The 17129-nt window shown below is 50.5% G+C and overlaps 1 protein-coding gene across 4 annotated transcripts in view; it reads right to left on the bottom strand.

Moving 5' to 3' along the window:
* DIDO1 (death inducer-obliterator 1) overlaps window positions 1-17129 on the bottom strand; it is a 49816-nt gene that overhangs the window by 21235 nt on the left and 11452 nt on the right. For all 4 annotated transcript variants that reach the window (XM_061209584.1, XM_061209585.1, XM_061209583.1 and 1 more), the window contains exons 2-7: window positions 9542-9717; window positions 8920-9027; window positions 7256-8093; window positions 6298-6619; window positions 4143-4355; window positions 3137-3350 (exon numbers count right to left, since the gene is read on the bottom strand). In XM_061209584.1, coding sequence (XP_061065567.1) covers window positions 3137-3350; window positions 4143-4355; window positions 6298-6619; window positions 7256-8091 — 1585 coding nt within the window. In that variant the 5' untranslated portion in view covers window positions 8092-8093; window positions 8920-9027; window positions 9542-9717. The remainder of the gene's footprint in view (window positions 1-3136; window positions 3351-4142; window positions 4356-6297; window positions 6620-7255; window positions 8094-8919; window positions 9028-9541; window positions 9718-17129) is intronic.

The following is a 17129-nucleotide window of genomic DNA, read 5'->3' as shown; positions in this document are numbered from 1 at the left end:
TGCAGCTGATAAAACATGCCTCTCCGAGCGTTCCATTTCTACCAAACACCCCTGGGTCCCAGGCGCCCCCCCCCCCGCCCATCTCACCGTGGGGACTTGTCTTCTCTTACTGCCTGTGACGCGTGCTCCCGGAACCCACACCACCAACCCCTGTGAAACCCGCGTCCCCGGATCCACTTCGCCACAGCACGGGGACCGGACATGTGGCACACGGGGACCACGGGGCAATGCTTGCATTGGGGCAGGATGCTAACATATCACTGGACCTGGGTGCACAGGTTCTGCCAGGGGTCCCCATTTCAATTCTCAAAGCTATATGAAACTGCAGAAATCTGATTTTCCAGTCAAAATTTGTTCAGGTCCCCCGAGTTTTAAGTCATCTCAGGGCCATTTAGGGAGCCTCAAACATGGAGAAATGTGCCTATGCCTGTCACAATTCCACTTCCAAACCCTAACAAACCAGGGACACTTTAGAAGAACATTTTCAGCCCTCTTCATGCCCGTGCCTGGACAGTAATGAGAGGCGATGAAGAGGAAATGAAGAGGAACCATGAGGAGGAATAAGAAACAGTGACCGGGGGGGAAATAAAATAGCAATTGTTTCCGTAAGTTACACTGTTTTTGTTTTCAGAAACTCTGAAAAACAATCAAAAAAAAACAAAACCCCATCAGAGAACAAGTACATGTTAATCCCATCACCCTGAGGACCTGAAGGATCTACTGACTGTCCCACGAGAGAAGCAGGTCAGAGCCTCTGTGTAGCAAGGTCTTGCCCATGATGCTCATGAAGGGCTGCCCTGAACCCACAACCCAAGGCCAGTGCCAATGGCCTGGGAGAAGGGGGGGTGGGGGGCAGAGCACCTCCAGGGGGAGCACATTGGCTGCCCAAGGATCTACCCAAGACTTGACCTGAATCCAGGTCAACGTGGAAAACGCCCCCTCCTAAGAGCTGTCCCGGCATCACCTGCACCCAGAAAAATATCACGCTCTGCAGCCAGGGAGGCAGGTGGGGGCCCTGGTGGGGATGCAGGGTTCTGCTGAGTGTGTGCGAGGGGCCCCCTCCCATTGTGCCTGTGTGTAGGGACCCGGGGAAGGTCCACAGCCACTGCCACTGTCAAGTAATGGTTTGGGGAAGAGGCAGAGGCACAGCTGCTACTCACCGAGGCTGAAGTCGGGTGTTTACCAGCGACCTTTTACACTCCTCCCAATCATCTTTTGGGAAGATGACATTTCTGGGATAACAAAAAATGATCAGAAGCAACTAGCTCAAAAGCATGTCCCTTCTGCAGGCTAGAAGCTGTGGCTATCCATCCACGTAGTTCTGAGACATAAATGTGCTGGGAAGGAGCTCAGTGAGGAGCTGGTGTGCAGAGAGAGAGGGCGGGGCAGAGGGAAGAGAAACCCCGCCTGTGAGCAGAGCCACCACCTCCTTGCAGCCCGTCTCCCCGCCCCTCCACCCCCATCTCCTTCAAAAATCGGGAAGTCAGAACTGGGGATAAGTAAGCACCCACCCCTCCCCCAAACCCCCCCAACTTTCCTTTCTCACTGTGCGCCCTACATCTGACTCCACACTCGGAGCCTGGGGGCAGTCTCCCAATTCTGGTCGACAGACATGGAAATTAGCTGAATTGAAATCAATCACCCAGGGTTTTGTGGCTACACCTCGGTTTTCCTTTTATTCTGTCACGTGCCTATAACCAACCGAGAACATTTAGCACAGGATTCCAACGTGACTGCTCCCCACCCATTCACAGCTGGGCGATGCTTATATTTAGGTCCATTCATAACCCCTGTAAAGGCGCTACTGTGTAGAGGTGCTATAATTTGATGGGTATTTGCGACACGTTGTTAGCATGAAGTTCTTGGTTCAAACAACCTGAGGTGTATTGAGACTCATTTTAATACAGCAACTGGTTAATTCTATATTTAACCACTCACTCCAAAAATCCAAAAATAAATAAAATAAATAGATAAATATGTATATATATATATACACACACAGTATTGCTTTGCAGTTTACTTGCAACTCCATTTCTTAGGTCTTGGGTCATTTACAGTCTCAAAATGCATCTAGTTCTGCAGTTTTCTAGCCACACTACATCCACGAGGCCTTCCCTCAGGCCACTGGCCTAAAGAGCCGGCTGAGAGGAGGAAGCAGCACATGGCTGTAATCTTGGAATTTAGGGCCATTTAATCTCTTGTGCTTTTAAAAAAAGTTGCAAGAGTAGAAAAGATAGCATCAACAAAAACTGAACACAAAACGACCTTAATCATAGAATAAGATGTGCCCCAGAGCAATTTAAATTTCTAAAATTTAATTTTGGAGAATGAGCTGAAAAAAAGAAGAAAGAGAGAAGATTCAAGCTGCATGGTCTCATCTGGGATTGCAGAGGTCTGTCTGCACTCGAAGCCTGGGGCGGACGACCCAGCAGTGCACGCCAAGACTCCTGGTCTGGGTGCTGCCCAGGTGAAGAGACACTGTGCTCGCTTACCTTCAAGCACAGGAAGCAGGGTGAACGGCCTTCAAGACTGGCATGTGTGTTTATGTTGTGTGTAGTATGTGAATTGGACATAAAAAAAATTCCGGTTCGGTCAAAAATAATATAACTCCTGAAAATCATGCTTCAGTTGAAAATCAGCTACAACACTACCGTGCTAATAGTAATAGGTTCCCACAACATACAAGGAAGTGAGGGTCACGTGTGCTGGGAGCAGACTGTGTGGAAAGGCCCCCGCGTGGAGAGCCCACGGCGGTGACGGCGCTGTGGTGAACATCTGGACGACAGCGGACCTTGAGTGCCAGGCAGCGCGCCCCCTTGGCAGATTTCTGCTGAAGATACTACACATACTTACCAGAGCCTGATAATAAAGAAAAGCGATTAAAGACATCAATCGTCAGAGGTGAGACATTCAGCAACAGGGCTGGTACAGCTTTTTGGAAACACTGACAGGAAGTCCCGACAGACTAAGGATGGGCACGCGGGCCTCAGGAGGTCTCCTCGACTCGGGCAAGGGCTTTGATCTCTGCAGGTGCAGCAGAAAACACGGCTAGAACTCCTAGCTCTGGACAGGCCCGAGTGCACGGCCGTCCAGAAAGACCGGGAAGGGTCCAGAGCTCCCCCCGGGTGATACATACATTTATACAACAGTGGCGGCCAGGGGGCAGCAGTCTTTTCTGGCTTTACTGCATTGTAATTGTGGTCGCTGGCCCAGGATGGCGTGCTGCTCTCACAGGTCGGCTCCTTAGCGAGGACCTCACTCCTTGGAGGGACCACCGCCACCTTCTTCACTGTGTTCTCCTTCTTGTCTGGAGCCAGTCTCTTGTGCACAGAAGAGATTTTAATGCCTGCCTGGATAATCAGTAAAGCCCCAATCATTAAGGAGGTCAGAAATGAACCTTTGCTCATTTCACTCTGCAGTGAGGGTCACAACTCAATCAGCTCCTGGGCCATCCTAAGCCCAATACCCTGCATCTGCTCAGCAGAGGGCTTGGCTACTCCCCCACATCCAGCAGGCCCGCGTCAACATCCGAGTGATGAGAAGGTCCCTGACAGAATAACCCGTCATCCTAGCATCCTGATGAGGTGCTAGGCCGCCAGGATAACCGAGGGGCCATGGAGTGAGGCAGTGAAGCACGGCGGAGAGCACGGCGGGCCGGGGCCCTGTGTGAGAACGCGCCCAAGCAACACGGACAGGCAGCAGCTGCAGACCCAACAGCACGTGGAGAAAGGACAGGCGTACACACGACATCCCTGTACCCCACCAGGCGCTCAGTGCGGCACCCCCAGAACCCACTTGCCACCCCGCTGCCTGCGCGTCAACTCCCCACACAGACTTCAACAGGGACCGCTCTCCTCCCAGCGGGGCTGGTGTGTGTGTGGAGAGCTATTCCACGCAGCAGCCGGTTCCCACGTTTCCATCAGTTAATCCCTCGACTAGAGGCGGAGAAGGAAAACATGAGAACACCTGCCTATTTGTAGTTCTGACGAGAACACTGGTGGGCAAGACGGAGGGCAGTGTGAAGGTGCCTGCATCCCGTCTGGGCCTGTGTGCCCTACACTCTCCAAATCAACCCACCGAGCCTGTAACCTCCAGATGCTTTTGGTTTCAACTACACACATGGTTGGTCTCAGTCAATTTACCTGAACGCTACATTTCTGAAGAATGATTTTTTCCGGCTTTGTCTTGGGTTTCTCTTTAGGTTTTGGTTTCTGCTCTTTGCCTGCGCTCAGGAAGCGCATGGTGGCCGCGGCGTGTTTCAGGATACAGTCGCTGCTGCAGTAGACAGAGTCGGGCTGCGCCACACTCGAGCACCCGGGGCCGATGCATCTGGCGGCACCAGGCGCCTCCACGACCTGCAGGATCAGACGTGGCTTCAGTGTACTCACCCACTTTGGTGGGTATGGCACTTCGTAACATAACTATTTATGGTACCGAGATTACTGCTTTTAATCATGTATGAAAAAATAATGAATAAAAATGTACCTTTGTTTATTCAAAACACACAAATCTACCTCCCCTGAGTAAGGCACTCAAGTTCTTAACTGCCCTTCATGCCACGCATGATGGGCGAACTCTAAGGGGACCCCGGGACTCGCGCTGCACACTTCTGAACACAATGGGCTTTCACACCACAAGTAGGTTCCCTTATCAGGCAAATGGGCAGGGATTTTACCAACGAAATTAAGATCCCAAGTGAGAGGATTGTGAGTTAGTCCAAAGGGTCCGACTTCATCAACTGAAAACCCTTAAAAGAGGAACTGAGCCTCCAGAAGAGAGAGGATTCCACTGCTGGCTCTGCTGAGAAGGCGCCCATGCCTAGGCTCAGCGGGCAAGGTTGTGAGACAACACCCAGGACACCCAATTAAACGTGGGTCTCAGAAACAACAGATAACTTTTCGGTATTACCATGCCACAAAAATTGCCCGGGACATGTTTTACATGCTAAATCAAGTCAGAGCTTTTGGAAGTGGATCTTTCCCCAGCCAAAGCTCTGATGAGACCTCAGCCCCCACCGACACCTGGAGGGCAGTCTTGTAAGACCCAGAGCAGAGGGGGCCCAGCTAAGCCAGGCCTGGACTTCTGAGCTAATAAATGTGTGTTGTTTAAGCTGCTAATAAGCAAGTCTGTGGTTGCCTGCCGTGCAGTAGGAACCTGGTTCACTACCAGGGCTGAACACAGCTGTCCATGATCACTAGAGCATGTTTTGATGGTCGAGACTAATAACACACATGAACATACCCCTCAAATGTACTTGAGCAAAATCTTGTATCTCAAATTATGCACTTAATTGTTTTTCCTCCACAGAATCCAAGTTTTACTCAGAGAAATACTTAAGTTTATGTGTAGTCTCAAACACATCAGCAATAACATGACGTTTCCTACTGACTTACATTTCCATTAATTCTTCTTCCTTACCAGTTATCATACTTCCACTTGGTGCCTCCTCATACCCCCACGACAGTAAAATTTAAATGGTCCAGCCCTCGAGGCTAACTCAGTGCAAGGGGGAGACGGCGGGGAGCTATGACACGGCCACTGCAAAGCCGTCTGCATGCCCAACACCGGCTAGAGAACGGGCTGTGGGGGCGGCATGGGCCCCCAATTCAAGGAAGGCCTGGGGTGGAAACATGCTCTGAGTAGGACAATCACGAGAGCCTGAGACAGCTCTCAAGATGCACGGAAACCATGACAAAGAATCATGGCCCTTGGGCAGGAGACACGAGTGAACAGAGCTGGGAAAGGAGAAAAAAGAGCTGCACAAGCACTGGTGAGTGGGAGAACACCATCACAGAGGGCGTGCCAGCTGCAGCTGTCTTGTCACCCTGGGGAGGCGTGCGGCCACCACCGCTGGCCTTGGCATCTTGCTGCAAGGTAGGGACAAGACCACTGGTTCTCTCAAGGCTGTGACGGGTAATACAGGTGCACACGTGCCCCCGTGACTCAAAAATAATTTTGTTTGTTCATATATGTACTTCAAGCTCAGGATCCATTCATGAGAAAACTTAAGGGAAGACTTAAAAAAATGAGTCCACTTATGGAAAATGTTAAGTCAGTAATAACAGCATAGAAGATAGATATGATTAACTAACATAGAGAGAGAATAGATAGGCCTGCCAGCCTTGAGCAGGTGCATGGACCTGGGAGCTCGCAGAGCCCAGCCCCACGCACAATGCCACTCCTGGGAAAAGCTAACTTATCTCAGAAGACAAACCCTTCTGTCTTGATGTTTCTGCCAACGGCAGCTGAGGGCTCCATGGTCACCTCTACCACTGACCTTGGGAGACAGGTACTTACAGGCTGGAATATCTTGAGTTTTTTCTTGCCACTTGGGTTTGCAGCTTTCTCAATTCTACCCTTAATTCCTTGGTCTTCACTCGATTTCTGCTCCACGGTTCCTATACTTGTACAATCCGTGCCGTCAGCATCCGCAGGTCTCGACCTCGAGTCCTGCGTGCCTGTGGTCTCGGAGCTGGGCTCGTCCTGCACTTGCAGGATGGTGCAGTTTGGGCAGATGTAATCCTCCCCGTTCCTTTCCAAGAGCCTCCCTCGAGCCTCCGAAATGCCCACACAGTCGCCATGAAACCATTCTTCACATCGGTCACAGCAAATCATAAACCTGGAATGATAAAATAATGGTATTAGGAATGGAAAGTGAGAGACCAACTCAATTTTAAACACAAGTCAAATTTCAACATTCTATTATGAAAAAAACAAAAATAACACAGAAAGGTGGAGAGAACAGAATAAAGAGCATCCACGTGCCCTTCTCAATTTTACTAACATTCAAACGTGCTTCATCTTCCCTTTGAGGGGAGCACCCCGCCCCTGACACCACAGTTCCTGTCCACAGAAGGGCAGCCACGCCTCTACCCCCCCGCCCCCCACCCCTCTGTCCACACCACAGCCCAGCCGCAGCCAGTCTGGAGCAGCGTCACCCAGCGAGCTCTCTGGGACAGCAGATCCCCACTGGTCCAGGCCGCCTCATCCGTGGCTGGTGGGACCGAGGCGGCCAATGTCCCACGCCAGCCCCCACCTCGGTGGAGGGTGTGGCTCTTGGCAGTGCCCACCCACCCCGTTTTTGGTTTTGTTTTTTGACAATGACTTGTTCGTCTTTCCCAAGAGAACAAGTCCCTCATTCAGGCCACCCTGGGACTCTCTAAACTAAGACGAATGGAAAACCCTCTCTGGCACTTTTCACAGCTCGGACTCCCCCCGGAAGCCTGGGCAGCCACTCCCTCCTCCCACGACCCACCTGTTGTTGTGAGGCTGGCGGCACAGGCAGTACAGGGCATTGGGGTCGTACACCTCACATTCAGGCTTGTGTCGGACTGCGTCTCCGGGTTCCTCTGCATTACCCCCTGGGGCCGCCCTCCCTTCCAGCTGGCTCTCTCTGTCCATTTTTGCCGCCTGGGACGCAGCCCCCAGGTCGGCCTCCGGCTCCTGCGGGACGGGCAGCGAGCCCTCCATTGCATCGCCTGCCTCAACGTCCATGGTCTCCACTGGGTCCTCCTCCCGATGCTTCTTCCTCAGGCGGTTCTGGATGCCCTTTGGGGGCCTGTCGGTGGGCTCCTGCTCGCGCTTTCTCCGCAGGCGATTCTGGAGTTCTTTCAAAGTCAACCCGTCACTGTCGCTATCGGAGGTGTCATCCTCGTCGCCACCCCCTCTGGCCTTTGCCAAGGAGGCCGTTCGTTCCTTAGCACCCGTGGAGCCGGACCTGGGACCGCTCTTCCCGTCCGAGGTGCTCTCCACGCTCCCCTCGGAGGCGCTCTCCCCATCTGTCGCTGGACAGGACACCGGCTCCGCCGAGTCCTCTAGGGACACGGGGGTGCCCCTCCGGCCCCGGCGCCGTACCGTGGTCAGGAACTCCTCCACCCGCTCGGTCCGCTTCGGCTGCCTTCCGCTGCGACGCAGCGACGGGCTCTGCTGCTGCCGGGGCAGCGGCTCCAGGGCATCCACCTCCGCATCCCCGGCGCCCTCGCGCTTGGCAATAGTGGTCCTCCGGAACCCCCACGTCTTCCTGAACTCTTTGCTGGTGGGCTTGATGGCCTTGGGTGTGTCCTCACCACTCGGGTCACCCTTCTCGTCCATACCTAACAGGGAAATGCAACCAAACCACGCCAGGCGTCAGCCAGGGCTGCGGTCCAGGCCCAGGACCGGCACCCACCAGCCACGAGAGCGCATGAGAAGGGGCACCACCTGCACGGAGGAAACCCAGACATGGTGAATCGCAACAATTCTCCACCTACAAAAACTGAAGGCGTTTCCTAAAGTGCGGTGAGAGGATTCAAGGGGATTCTTGAAGAAAACTGTAACAGTTACGTATCTAATGTTCAGTAGAAAAACACAACTAGCAAACCAAATCTGTGAATTTATCAACTGCTGAGGACGAGGATTTGTACAAGAGGTAGCGGGGAAATAGGAAGCGAGCAGCAGCGCTGCCAGGCCAGGCCAGGCCAGGCCAGGCCAGGCCAGGACAAGGTGGCGGGTGCCTCGGGCTCTCCCGCACAGAGACGCGGGGCCCACCTGGCTCTGCCCGCAGAGCTCGGTGGACAGAGCGCCGTGCTGGCTCTGGGCCTAGTGCTTGGAAGCCCCGAGCTACATGTGAGACGTCCAACCACACTGCTGGAGGGATCACGTGGAGATGGGGGGTTCGGACGCTGAACACCCACACCCAGCCCCCGCTGAACGCTGCCCAGATTCCCGAGCCACGACTGTGTTGACACAAGATAGGCCCACCCAGCTCTGCGCACAGGGTCTGCAGCAGCAGACGATGGGACGCTGAGAAAATACTGAGCCAGACGGCGCCTTTGGTGTGTATTTCTTGTCTCCTCTTTCTAACAGACTGTTTAAAGGGTCGTGTTTGTGAAAACTTCACTCCTGTTTAAAATGAAAAAGCCTGAAAAAGATAGTATATACCTTGAGATTTTTTTCCCAAGCAGGCTTCAATTACATTTAAATGCTAACGATGACTCAGGTTTTATGCCATGTTCCATCCCAGGAGAAGGACTGGTACAGAATGAAAACCTTCAAACAGAAAATACACAAAATTCAAAATCACACACAACTGCATTCTCTTTTTGGTTCCCACTAAGTATTGTCACCTCCCATTTCCATGTCCAGGTCTGCAACTCCCCCACCCTGGGCCTAGGCCCACACTCTCCCAGGCCACTTGGAAGCTTGCAGGAGTAGCTGTGACATCAGCACCTGTGCCACCAAGGACCACGCCACTGCCCTGGTCACCCAAGGCTTTCTGCAGGAAGGACTCTCCTCTACAAAATACAGTTCTCACCAGAGAGAATATACAACGTCATCGTAAATGCACTAAAAAAACCACCCATGTAAAAATAAAGTAGTGCTCTGAATCAGATTCTTAGCACACAATTAGACACTCTCCAAGAAATTTTGGGCTAAAGCTTAAACCATTTCAAACAAATACTGTTACATCAGTTTCTTTACATATAATGCCGCTTTTGAAATAGAAAACATGACATCAAACTTAAAATTGTGTTGCTGGTGTTTAACACTATTGCCATGTTACCTGTCCCACACGAAAGCTTGGGCGCTTCTTCCGACTTCCTAAAAACAACCAAAACCTGGCTGATGCAACTGCGGGGTCCAAGGGAAGCGCCAAGCCCCGAAAACACTGCTGCTGCTGGTCACTATTCACAGATTACAACGCAGATTATCTCGAGACTCTGACCACGGAGTAAGCTCCTAAAAGAAAACAACAAAATAGTTTAAAGATTTAAAACAACTATAACTAGAATCATGTTTAAGAAAAAAAAAAGGTATGAAGCTTTCCAAGCAATCTCTTATTTGAATGTACGTTACGTGACCTACAAAGACATTCGGCGAGTCAACAAACAAACAAAATACACAAAACAAAGTCCCCCGCTTCCTTAAGGGCTTTTAGAGAAGGGAAGATACTTTGACTACACTCTGAAGGCAGGGGGCTGGACAGGCCACGGCTGGCGCACTGGTGGGGAGGAAGCTGGTGGGCAGAGGCCTCAGTGGGAAGGAGGGTTTCAAAACTGGTAATTGGTACCAGCTGCTTTCTAATTACAATCCTACTTTTGAGATGGACCCAGGTCAATAAAAACCCAGAGACAGAGAGAAAGGAACAAAACATGAAAAGATGAACAAAAAAATTATACATGAAAGTCATTATTTACAAATTCTTTTTTTTTTAAAATCTATTTAATTTTTGGCTACGTTGGTCTTTGTTGCTGCGCATGGGTTTTCTCTAGTTGCAGTGAGCGGGGGGCTACTCTTCGTTGTAGTGCGTGGGTTTCTCATTTCGGTGGCTTCTCTTGTTGTGGAGCACGGGCTCTAGGCGCATGGCTTCAGTAGTTGTGGCACGCGGGCTCAGTAGTTGTGGCTCGTGGGCTCTAGAGTGCAGGCTCAGTAGTTGTCGCACATGGGCTTAGTTGCTCCGCGGCATGTGGGATCTTAAGTTCCCTGACCAGGGCTCGAACCCGTGTCCCCTGCCTTGGCAGGTGGATTCTTAACCACTGTGCCACCAGGGAAGCCCTACAAATTCTCAACACTATAGCTATGTTACCCTTTTAGTTAAAAATCTAAGAAAGATTTCAAAGGACTAATGTTATGATTATTGTACATCACCGTGGCACAGCTCATCTATGTGTATTTACATATTTAAAAAACGTTTCTCCTCCTGTGCCCTCATTCAATCACGATACCTAGTTTGCTCCACAAACGTGTCTCTGTTACTAGGTAAATCCTCGGTGTTAACATTTTAACACATTTCGCATTCTAGACCCAAGACTCCCTGCCCGCACCTCACCTCTTCCTCACCTCACTCCGTCTCCCCTATAACTGTGGTCTCCTTGGTGACCTCAGAGCAAACATTCCGTCCCACATCCTTTTAAAGAGACAGCGACCACCTCACTCTGGTCACCCCCGCCCCCCCATGGCCACCACATCTCTCACATGTGGTCAACCCATCTCAAAACCAGAAACTTCTCAGGAGAAACTGTTCACAACAGTGAACATTTATAAAAGCAAAGAAATTACGATACTCTCAAGAATTAAAAAGTTTTTTAAATTTATGTTAATCTGAACCCCCCCCCCCAAAAAAACCCCCATGCCTCTGGATTTGAGTTCTGAATAATCAGAAAAGGAAAATCCAGTTATTTCTGTTAAGTGGAATGAAGTACTTTATTCAGAATAGATCATATCATTTTAGATAATCTGGTTCATTTTGGTTCATTTTTTTGATTTTACATTTGCAAAATCGCTTTCATAATTTCTTCCCAGAAATTCTAATGTAAAATTTCAGGTCACAAAACAAAAATAAACCCCTATGATAAAGGCAAAAGTTAAAAAAAAAAAATTGTGTTATGTTCCTAACACAACTTAAAATGTGGGTCCACACACAACAGCAGGTCCCCAAACGGTGGTCACACCGTATTAGTAACAACTTTTCCCCAGAGGAAAAGAATGGTGGGCGGGCATCCCTGAAACTGGGAAAGAGAAAACCTGGAGGCGAACATGATGCACTGAGATAGTTTTATATCTTTACATTTCTAAGTGCAAATGTCCTCTCAGCTGAAAACGGCTCCATTTCCTAAGCAGACGTACAAATACCAACACGAAACCTTAGGTTCCCCCAGGCCACCCAAGGACAGGCAGCAGCCCACCACCTCCCAGGCCGCTCTCCAACTTTCTGCTGTTGAGGTCCCTTTATACCCTTAAAAACTGAGGACCCCAAAGAGCGGTTGCTCGTCTGGGATGTGTATTTCCAAAATTACACCTGAGAAGGCTTTCAGAACTGTGGATGTTCCCTGACACCACATCAAACCTCGACAGGCCGCAGTTCCATGAAAAGCAGCTGTGACATGAATCTGCACCCACATCCATGAATGCTCCACACCTTCCTGCGTCGTACGCACTCTGAAAACATCTTTTGCCTATGTGCAGGGTGGCCAGTTGGACACATGCAGAGTCCACATGCTGGCACATTTCATTAGACGACATGAGACGCATCTGTTAATGTTAGCACCCATCTCCTGAAATGTCATTCATTACTGGGAAGCCATCAAGCTCAGGGTGGCAGATAAAAGCTTTTCAAAATGCTAATTTCCGTTTAAAGCTGGAATTTTGTCATCAGTAACAAATATTGTCAGTTGCTTTCCTCGAGTCTCACACTGTGCATCTTCGAGAAAACGCCTGCCACACACCACCTAGAAAAATGCAGTCCATCGGCGATGCTCTGCGGCCCGAGTGGGGCCCCCGGCTGCGGGCGCCTCTGGCCCCTCAGGGGCGCTACCAGGAACCTCTGTGCCAGCAGTGCAAACGCCGACCCGGCAGGGCCAGCTCACGAGGCCAACTGTGACCCTGGACAGGGCTTCTGAGCTCTTAGTCTCCAAAAGGGTTTCAAAACACACCATTTCCGGTAGCTCAAGAACACGCTGGATACACGCCAAGCAGTCACACGTATCCGCACTTCAGTGTCAGAGGAGAGGAAACATTTGCTTCCACAAAACTGTTCTAAAACCACCATTTCATTTTCCCTTCAGACTGTCCAATGCTTGAAAAACATTAAGCTGCCAGAAGTGGTTTTCTTTAAAGCAAAACCAAAAATACGCTCCCCAAACAAACAACGTGAGTGATGCCCGACTCTACAACCACGTAAATCTGGAGGCTTCACTTCTACAAAGCTCGCGACAGTAAGTAACCGCATCTTGCCCATTTGAAGATGTTTAGTTCTATGGACTGGAGACTAATTTCTCTGAGATACTTTAAAATGTAATATATAACCACGATGAAGCCCTTATTTTCACAGCACAACAAACACGAGAAAACAGTTGCGGCTTCTCAAAAAGATAACACACAAGTGCACACCTGCCCTGCCCACCTAGCGGCAAAACAGGGTGGTCCTCTGAATCTCACACCCCCGAAACAATATTCAAAGGTAACAATTTTAATTTTGAAACAATTCTAACCTCCTGGTCACAAATTATATCCAATGCTACAACATAACCTCATTATTTCCGTCACAAATTACATCCAATGCTACAACGTAACCTCATTATTTCGGACTCTGCTAACTCAATTTATGGTTCTAACAGGCTGGGCCAAAGTTCACAGTTACTGATATTTCACGTTAAGAGTCTTCCGTCTCATAACAAATCCTTTGCTGGGGATGAGGAGGGATTGAGAAGATGCTGAAAGTTCTCTGAAGTACTAAAAAAAAGCAAGCTTTCCCAATTAAAGTCTCTTTCACAATTCCGTTTTTATTAATGGGACAGTCACTAACGAGGGCACGCCCAGGAATTTGAGAGGACACGCAACATCCTGCCGACCTGGCAGCGCTCCCTCTCAGCGACCCCACGCTCATCCTGACTCGACTGCACAAGTGGCACTGCAGTCCTTTAGGTGGCCAATCCAAAGTCTGCTGCTTTCCGAATAACACTGTCATTATTAATATTCCACTGAAGCAAAAGGACCCACAGCACGGTAAGCTTCTCAAGCGGTAACTACAGAGAGAGAAATCTAGGAACCACCTGCTGTTCAAAATTTCTTAGGTGTTTTTGCTTTACAGGTCTGTGCAGACAAAAAGTAAAACTTGTTGCTTAAAAACCTCGCCAGGACTGGTGCCTCGGCCAAGTTCTGCTGAGGCTGGGACCCCAGCTCACCCATTGCGGGTGGGCAGTGGGCACTCTGGTTTCTCTCTATCCACTTCCGAGTGAAAACACGGGCTCGTGACCTCGGTGGGCAGCTCTCCAAAAGCGCTTCAGGAACAACCAGCAGAGCCACCTGAATGCGTTCAGGTTAAGGCGGAGGAAACGAGGCTTTCCCTGTTCTCTACTGAACCGCTTGCTACCTTGGATGGACTCCTGCTGTGGTCTGCACGTTTGTGCCCCCGGAGCCCTCCTGAATGGGATGCCTGCCCTGGAAAAGAGGCCCCAGAGCTCACCTGGCCCTGCCACCAGGACCCCACTGCCCCGGCATCCTGACCTCGGGCCTCCCGCCTTCAGAGCTGCGAGAAAATCAAGTCCACTGTGTAAAAGCCCCCAGTCTGTGGTCCTTGCCACAGCAGCCCGAGTGGACTGAGGCAGCTCCCTCTTGTCTCTCAGGGAACAAGAAAACATGGCTTCAAACACTGGCAAGGAACTATCTGAATCCTACACTCTGGGGTTTGGTGCTCGTAAGACAAGACCGCCGCCAGGGTCTTAGGGACCCTCTGAACTGCACAGGCTCTTGTCCTCACCTAGTCTGCAAGATGGGGCAGGTCTGGCAAAATGCCCAGGACAACACTGGGATGGGCCCCCCAATGGGAGACTCCCCACTCCTTCCCCAACCAAGACAGAGGGTGTGACTGTGAGAGTGGGGGGGGGGGCAGGAGGGGCACAGACGGGACCTGGGCACAGTAAGTTGCTCCCCAGGACAGTCAGCCCTGCTGGGCACCTCAGGGGCTGCTTCCTAGGGACCCTGATCCTCCAGCTCCGCCCCCCCAAACACCCACCCTATCGCTTTCATATACGCAATGGTCCGTCTGGGCCCCAAGTGCTCCGGGGCTGGCTACTCCCTTCCAGCACCCACGGGGGCACTGCTGCCAGATCCCCGTGTCACCCGTAGCACCCAGTGCAGGCCCGGCGCACCGTGTCTCGCTGCGGCAAGAGCTGCTGGTAAGGATCCGGTGAGAGGCTGTGGGTGAGGACAGCCTACGATAAAGGCAAAATGTCACCGTTCCCTCAAGCCGAAAGACCCCTGGGGCCTCCTCACCCAGAGCACACCCCGGCTGTGCTCTGGGGCTCTGGTTCCAGGCGGTCCACTTTGAGGGGGACGTGTGCACTGAACCCTCTTCACTGGGGACCACAAACTAGCCAGATATTCCACGCTTTTCCCAAAAAGCAAGGACGTGGTTGAGGGCCCCCTGCCCCAATTCAAAGGCATTGCCTATCTTCCTAAAAGTAACCCATTTCCCCAGGTGTTAAAGTTCAGAGTCAACTGTCTTTTTAAATTCCCATTTCTCAACAACAAGAGCATTTCTAACCATGACCTACAACAGAGATTCTCAAAGTGTGGCCCCGGGGCCTTTCAGGAGGCCCCCCCCCCCCCCCCCCGGTCAAACTATTTGCACAACACTAAGGGCACGGACGTGGTGGTTTCTCAGAAGCCAAATGACAGAGATAGGACGAAGGAGACAAGAGAATCTGGCTACTGTGGCTTAAGCCAGACGTTCAGGAGAGCTGCAAAACCCTAGGACAACGCTACCTTTCTCATTAAGTTGTTTTTGTTTTGGAACATAGTTTCCATAAAGTGTTATTTATGTTATTATTTTTAAGTAAGTAAATTTACATGTCTCATTTTTAATGCCAAATACGGGAAATATCAATAGATACAACGTAAACAAAAACCCTTTGAAGTCCTTGTTAATTTTAGGTGTAAAGGGGGCAGTCTGAGAATGGCCAACAGCACAGACTTGACACTACTGGCAACTTCAAAGGGCTGCTCTTGATGGGCCAGTGACACTGAAGGGCCGTGACAGTGACGCTCCAGGAGGCTGCTCTCCCAGACCCTCCCCACCTCTCCTCGGATGACTGAGAAGGCACCAATTATGAAACTGCAGCATTCAGAAGGACTGCCACCTAAGTCCAAAGAGAAAATGGTTGGAGAAAAACCCAAAGGCCTGCTGCTGTCTCACAAGCATCTGCTTCATGAGTGCAGCTGCGTCTCATGCCACAGGCCAAGGGGCAAAAATAATGCCTGGAGACCTTGGAAATGCAAGAGTCAAGAATTAAACTGCATACTTGAGCTGGAATCTTCCTTTCTTTCTCTGAGATTAGAAGAGGCCAATGTCTAGCTTTGGGGGGCAGTGGGGAAGGTCCAAGCTTAAATAAAGCAGTAATTAAATAAAAACAGGATTTTCTGTACTGATTTTTACAGATCCGTGCAGAGCTCAACTTGAGGCAACTTCCCCGACTCCTGCCACTGCTGCCTGGGTGGGGGAAGTGCAGAAGAAAGCCACCTTACTACTAAAAACACATACTATTTAAATTACAATCTAACAAACCTAAAGAGTCAATGGCTAGCACTGACCTAGCCCCGTCTCCATGGGGCACTGGGGGCATCTCAGGGGGACCACTCCTTGTGCCGGCTCAGCATCCCCAGTCCTGACCAAGGCAGCCACCAGTGTCCTCCTCCGCTGACCACAGCATGACCACACCCGCACACTAACAAGTAGGGTAAGTCCTCTGATAAGCAGATAGGGGGCTGGGATGCTCAAGGGGCAGCACCACGGAAGGCAGGCTTCACACCAGGGTGTCCCTGCCTTCAACCCCAACTGCAAACCTAACAGCTAGGTGTGCTGCCCAGGGAAATGGGGACAACTGTGAAACTCCATCGTGTCAAGTGCCAGAGTATAATAAATAGCCTGTGTCATTTATTAAAATGACAATGTCTGCTGGTGAGCAGTTGGGAAAACAGGCCCTCATAGGGGAATCTGCAAATATTTACAAAGAGCCCCTTCTGTGCTCGGCACAGAGCAGGCAGCATCTCTGTTCCACCCGGCTAGGTGGGACTGCTTCACTGTGACCTGCCAGGGATAACTAGGGAAATGAAGGTGCGTTTATAAGGGTGCTCCCAGCAAACTAAGGGACACAAACCAATGTCCATCACCCAGAGACCAGTTTGAAAAAAATCCAGGAACAGCCATATGATGGAATTCCTTAAGACTGTAATTAAAGGATGATGAACTCTACAGCCCCTGCCATGGAAAGAGCCCCACACCCTAGAGCGAAGCCAGCAGGTAACAGTTCCCAGCACATCTTGCCCACCCCACCCCCGCCCTGCCCCAACCAAGTTCACAAACACATCCACAGCTGTAACTGGGCTTCCAGATGGTGCCATTTCTGGGGTTTCTGCTTTCTTTATATCCTTTCATATCTCTTTATGTCCTAATTTTCTCTCTCTATAAACTCATCTTTGCAACCCAAACACGGTACAGCTATCTTCACATTGGGGGGGAAACCTCATTTACCCTCCTGCTATAAAGGTGTATTAAATACCTCGAGTGTCTCTATCAGCATATGAAAAACAAAACCAAAGCACCTAAGTTTTGACACTCAAGAGAGAAACATCTGCTTTACAAATTACAAACA

Source organism: Eubalaena glacialis, chromosome 13 (assembly GCF_028564815.1).
Source record: "Eubalaena glacialis isolate mEubGla1 chromosome 13, mEubGla1.1.hap2.+ XY, whole genome shotgun sequence".
NCBI classification, from domain to species: domain Eukaryota; kingdom Metazoa; phylum Chordata; class Mammalia; order Artiodactyla; family Balaenidae; genus Eubalaena; species Eubalaena glacialis.
The sequence above is the reverse complement of the archived record's forward strand: the minus strand, read 5'-3'. Positions and strand labels throughout refer to the sequence as shown.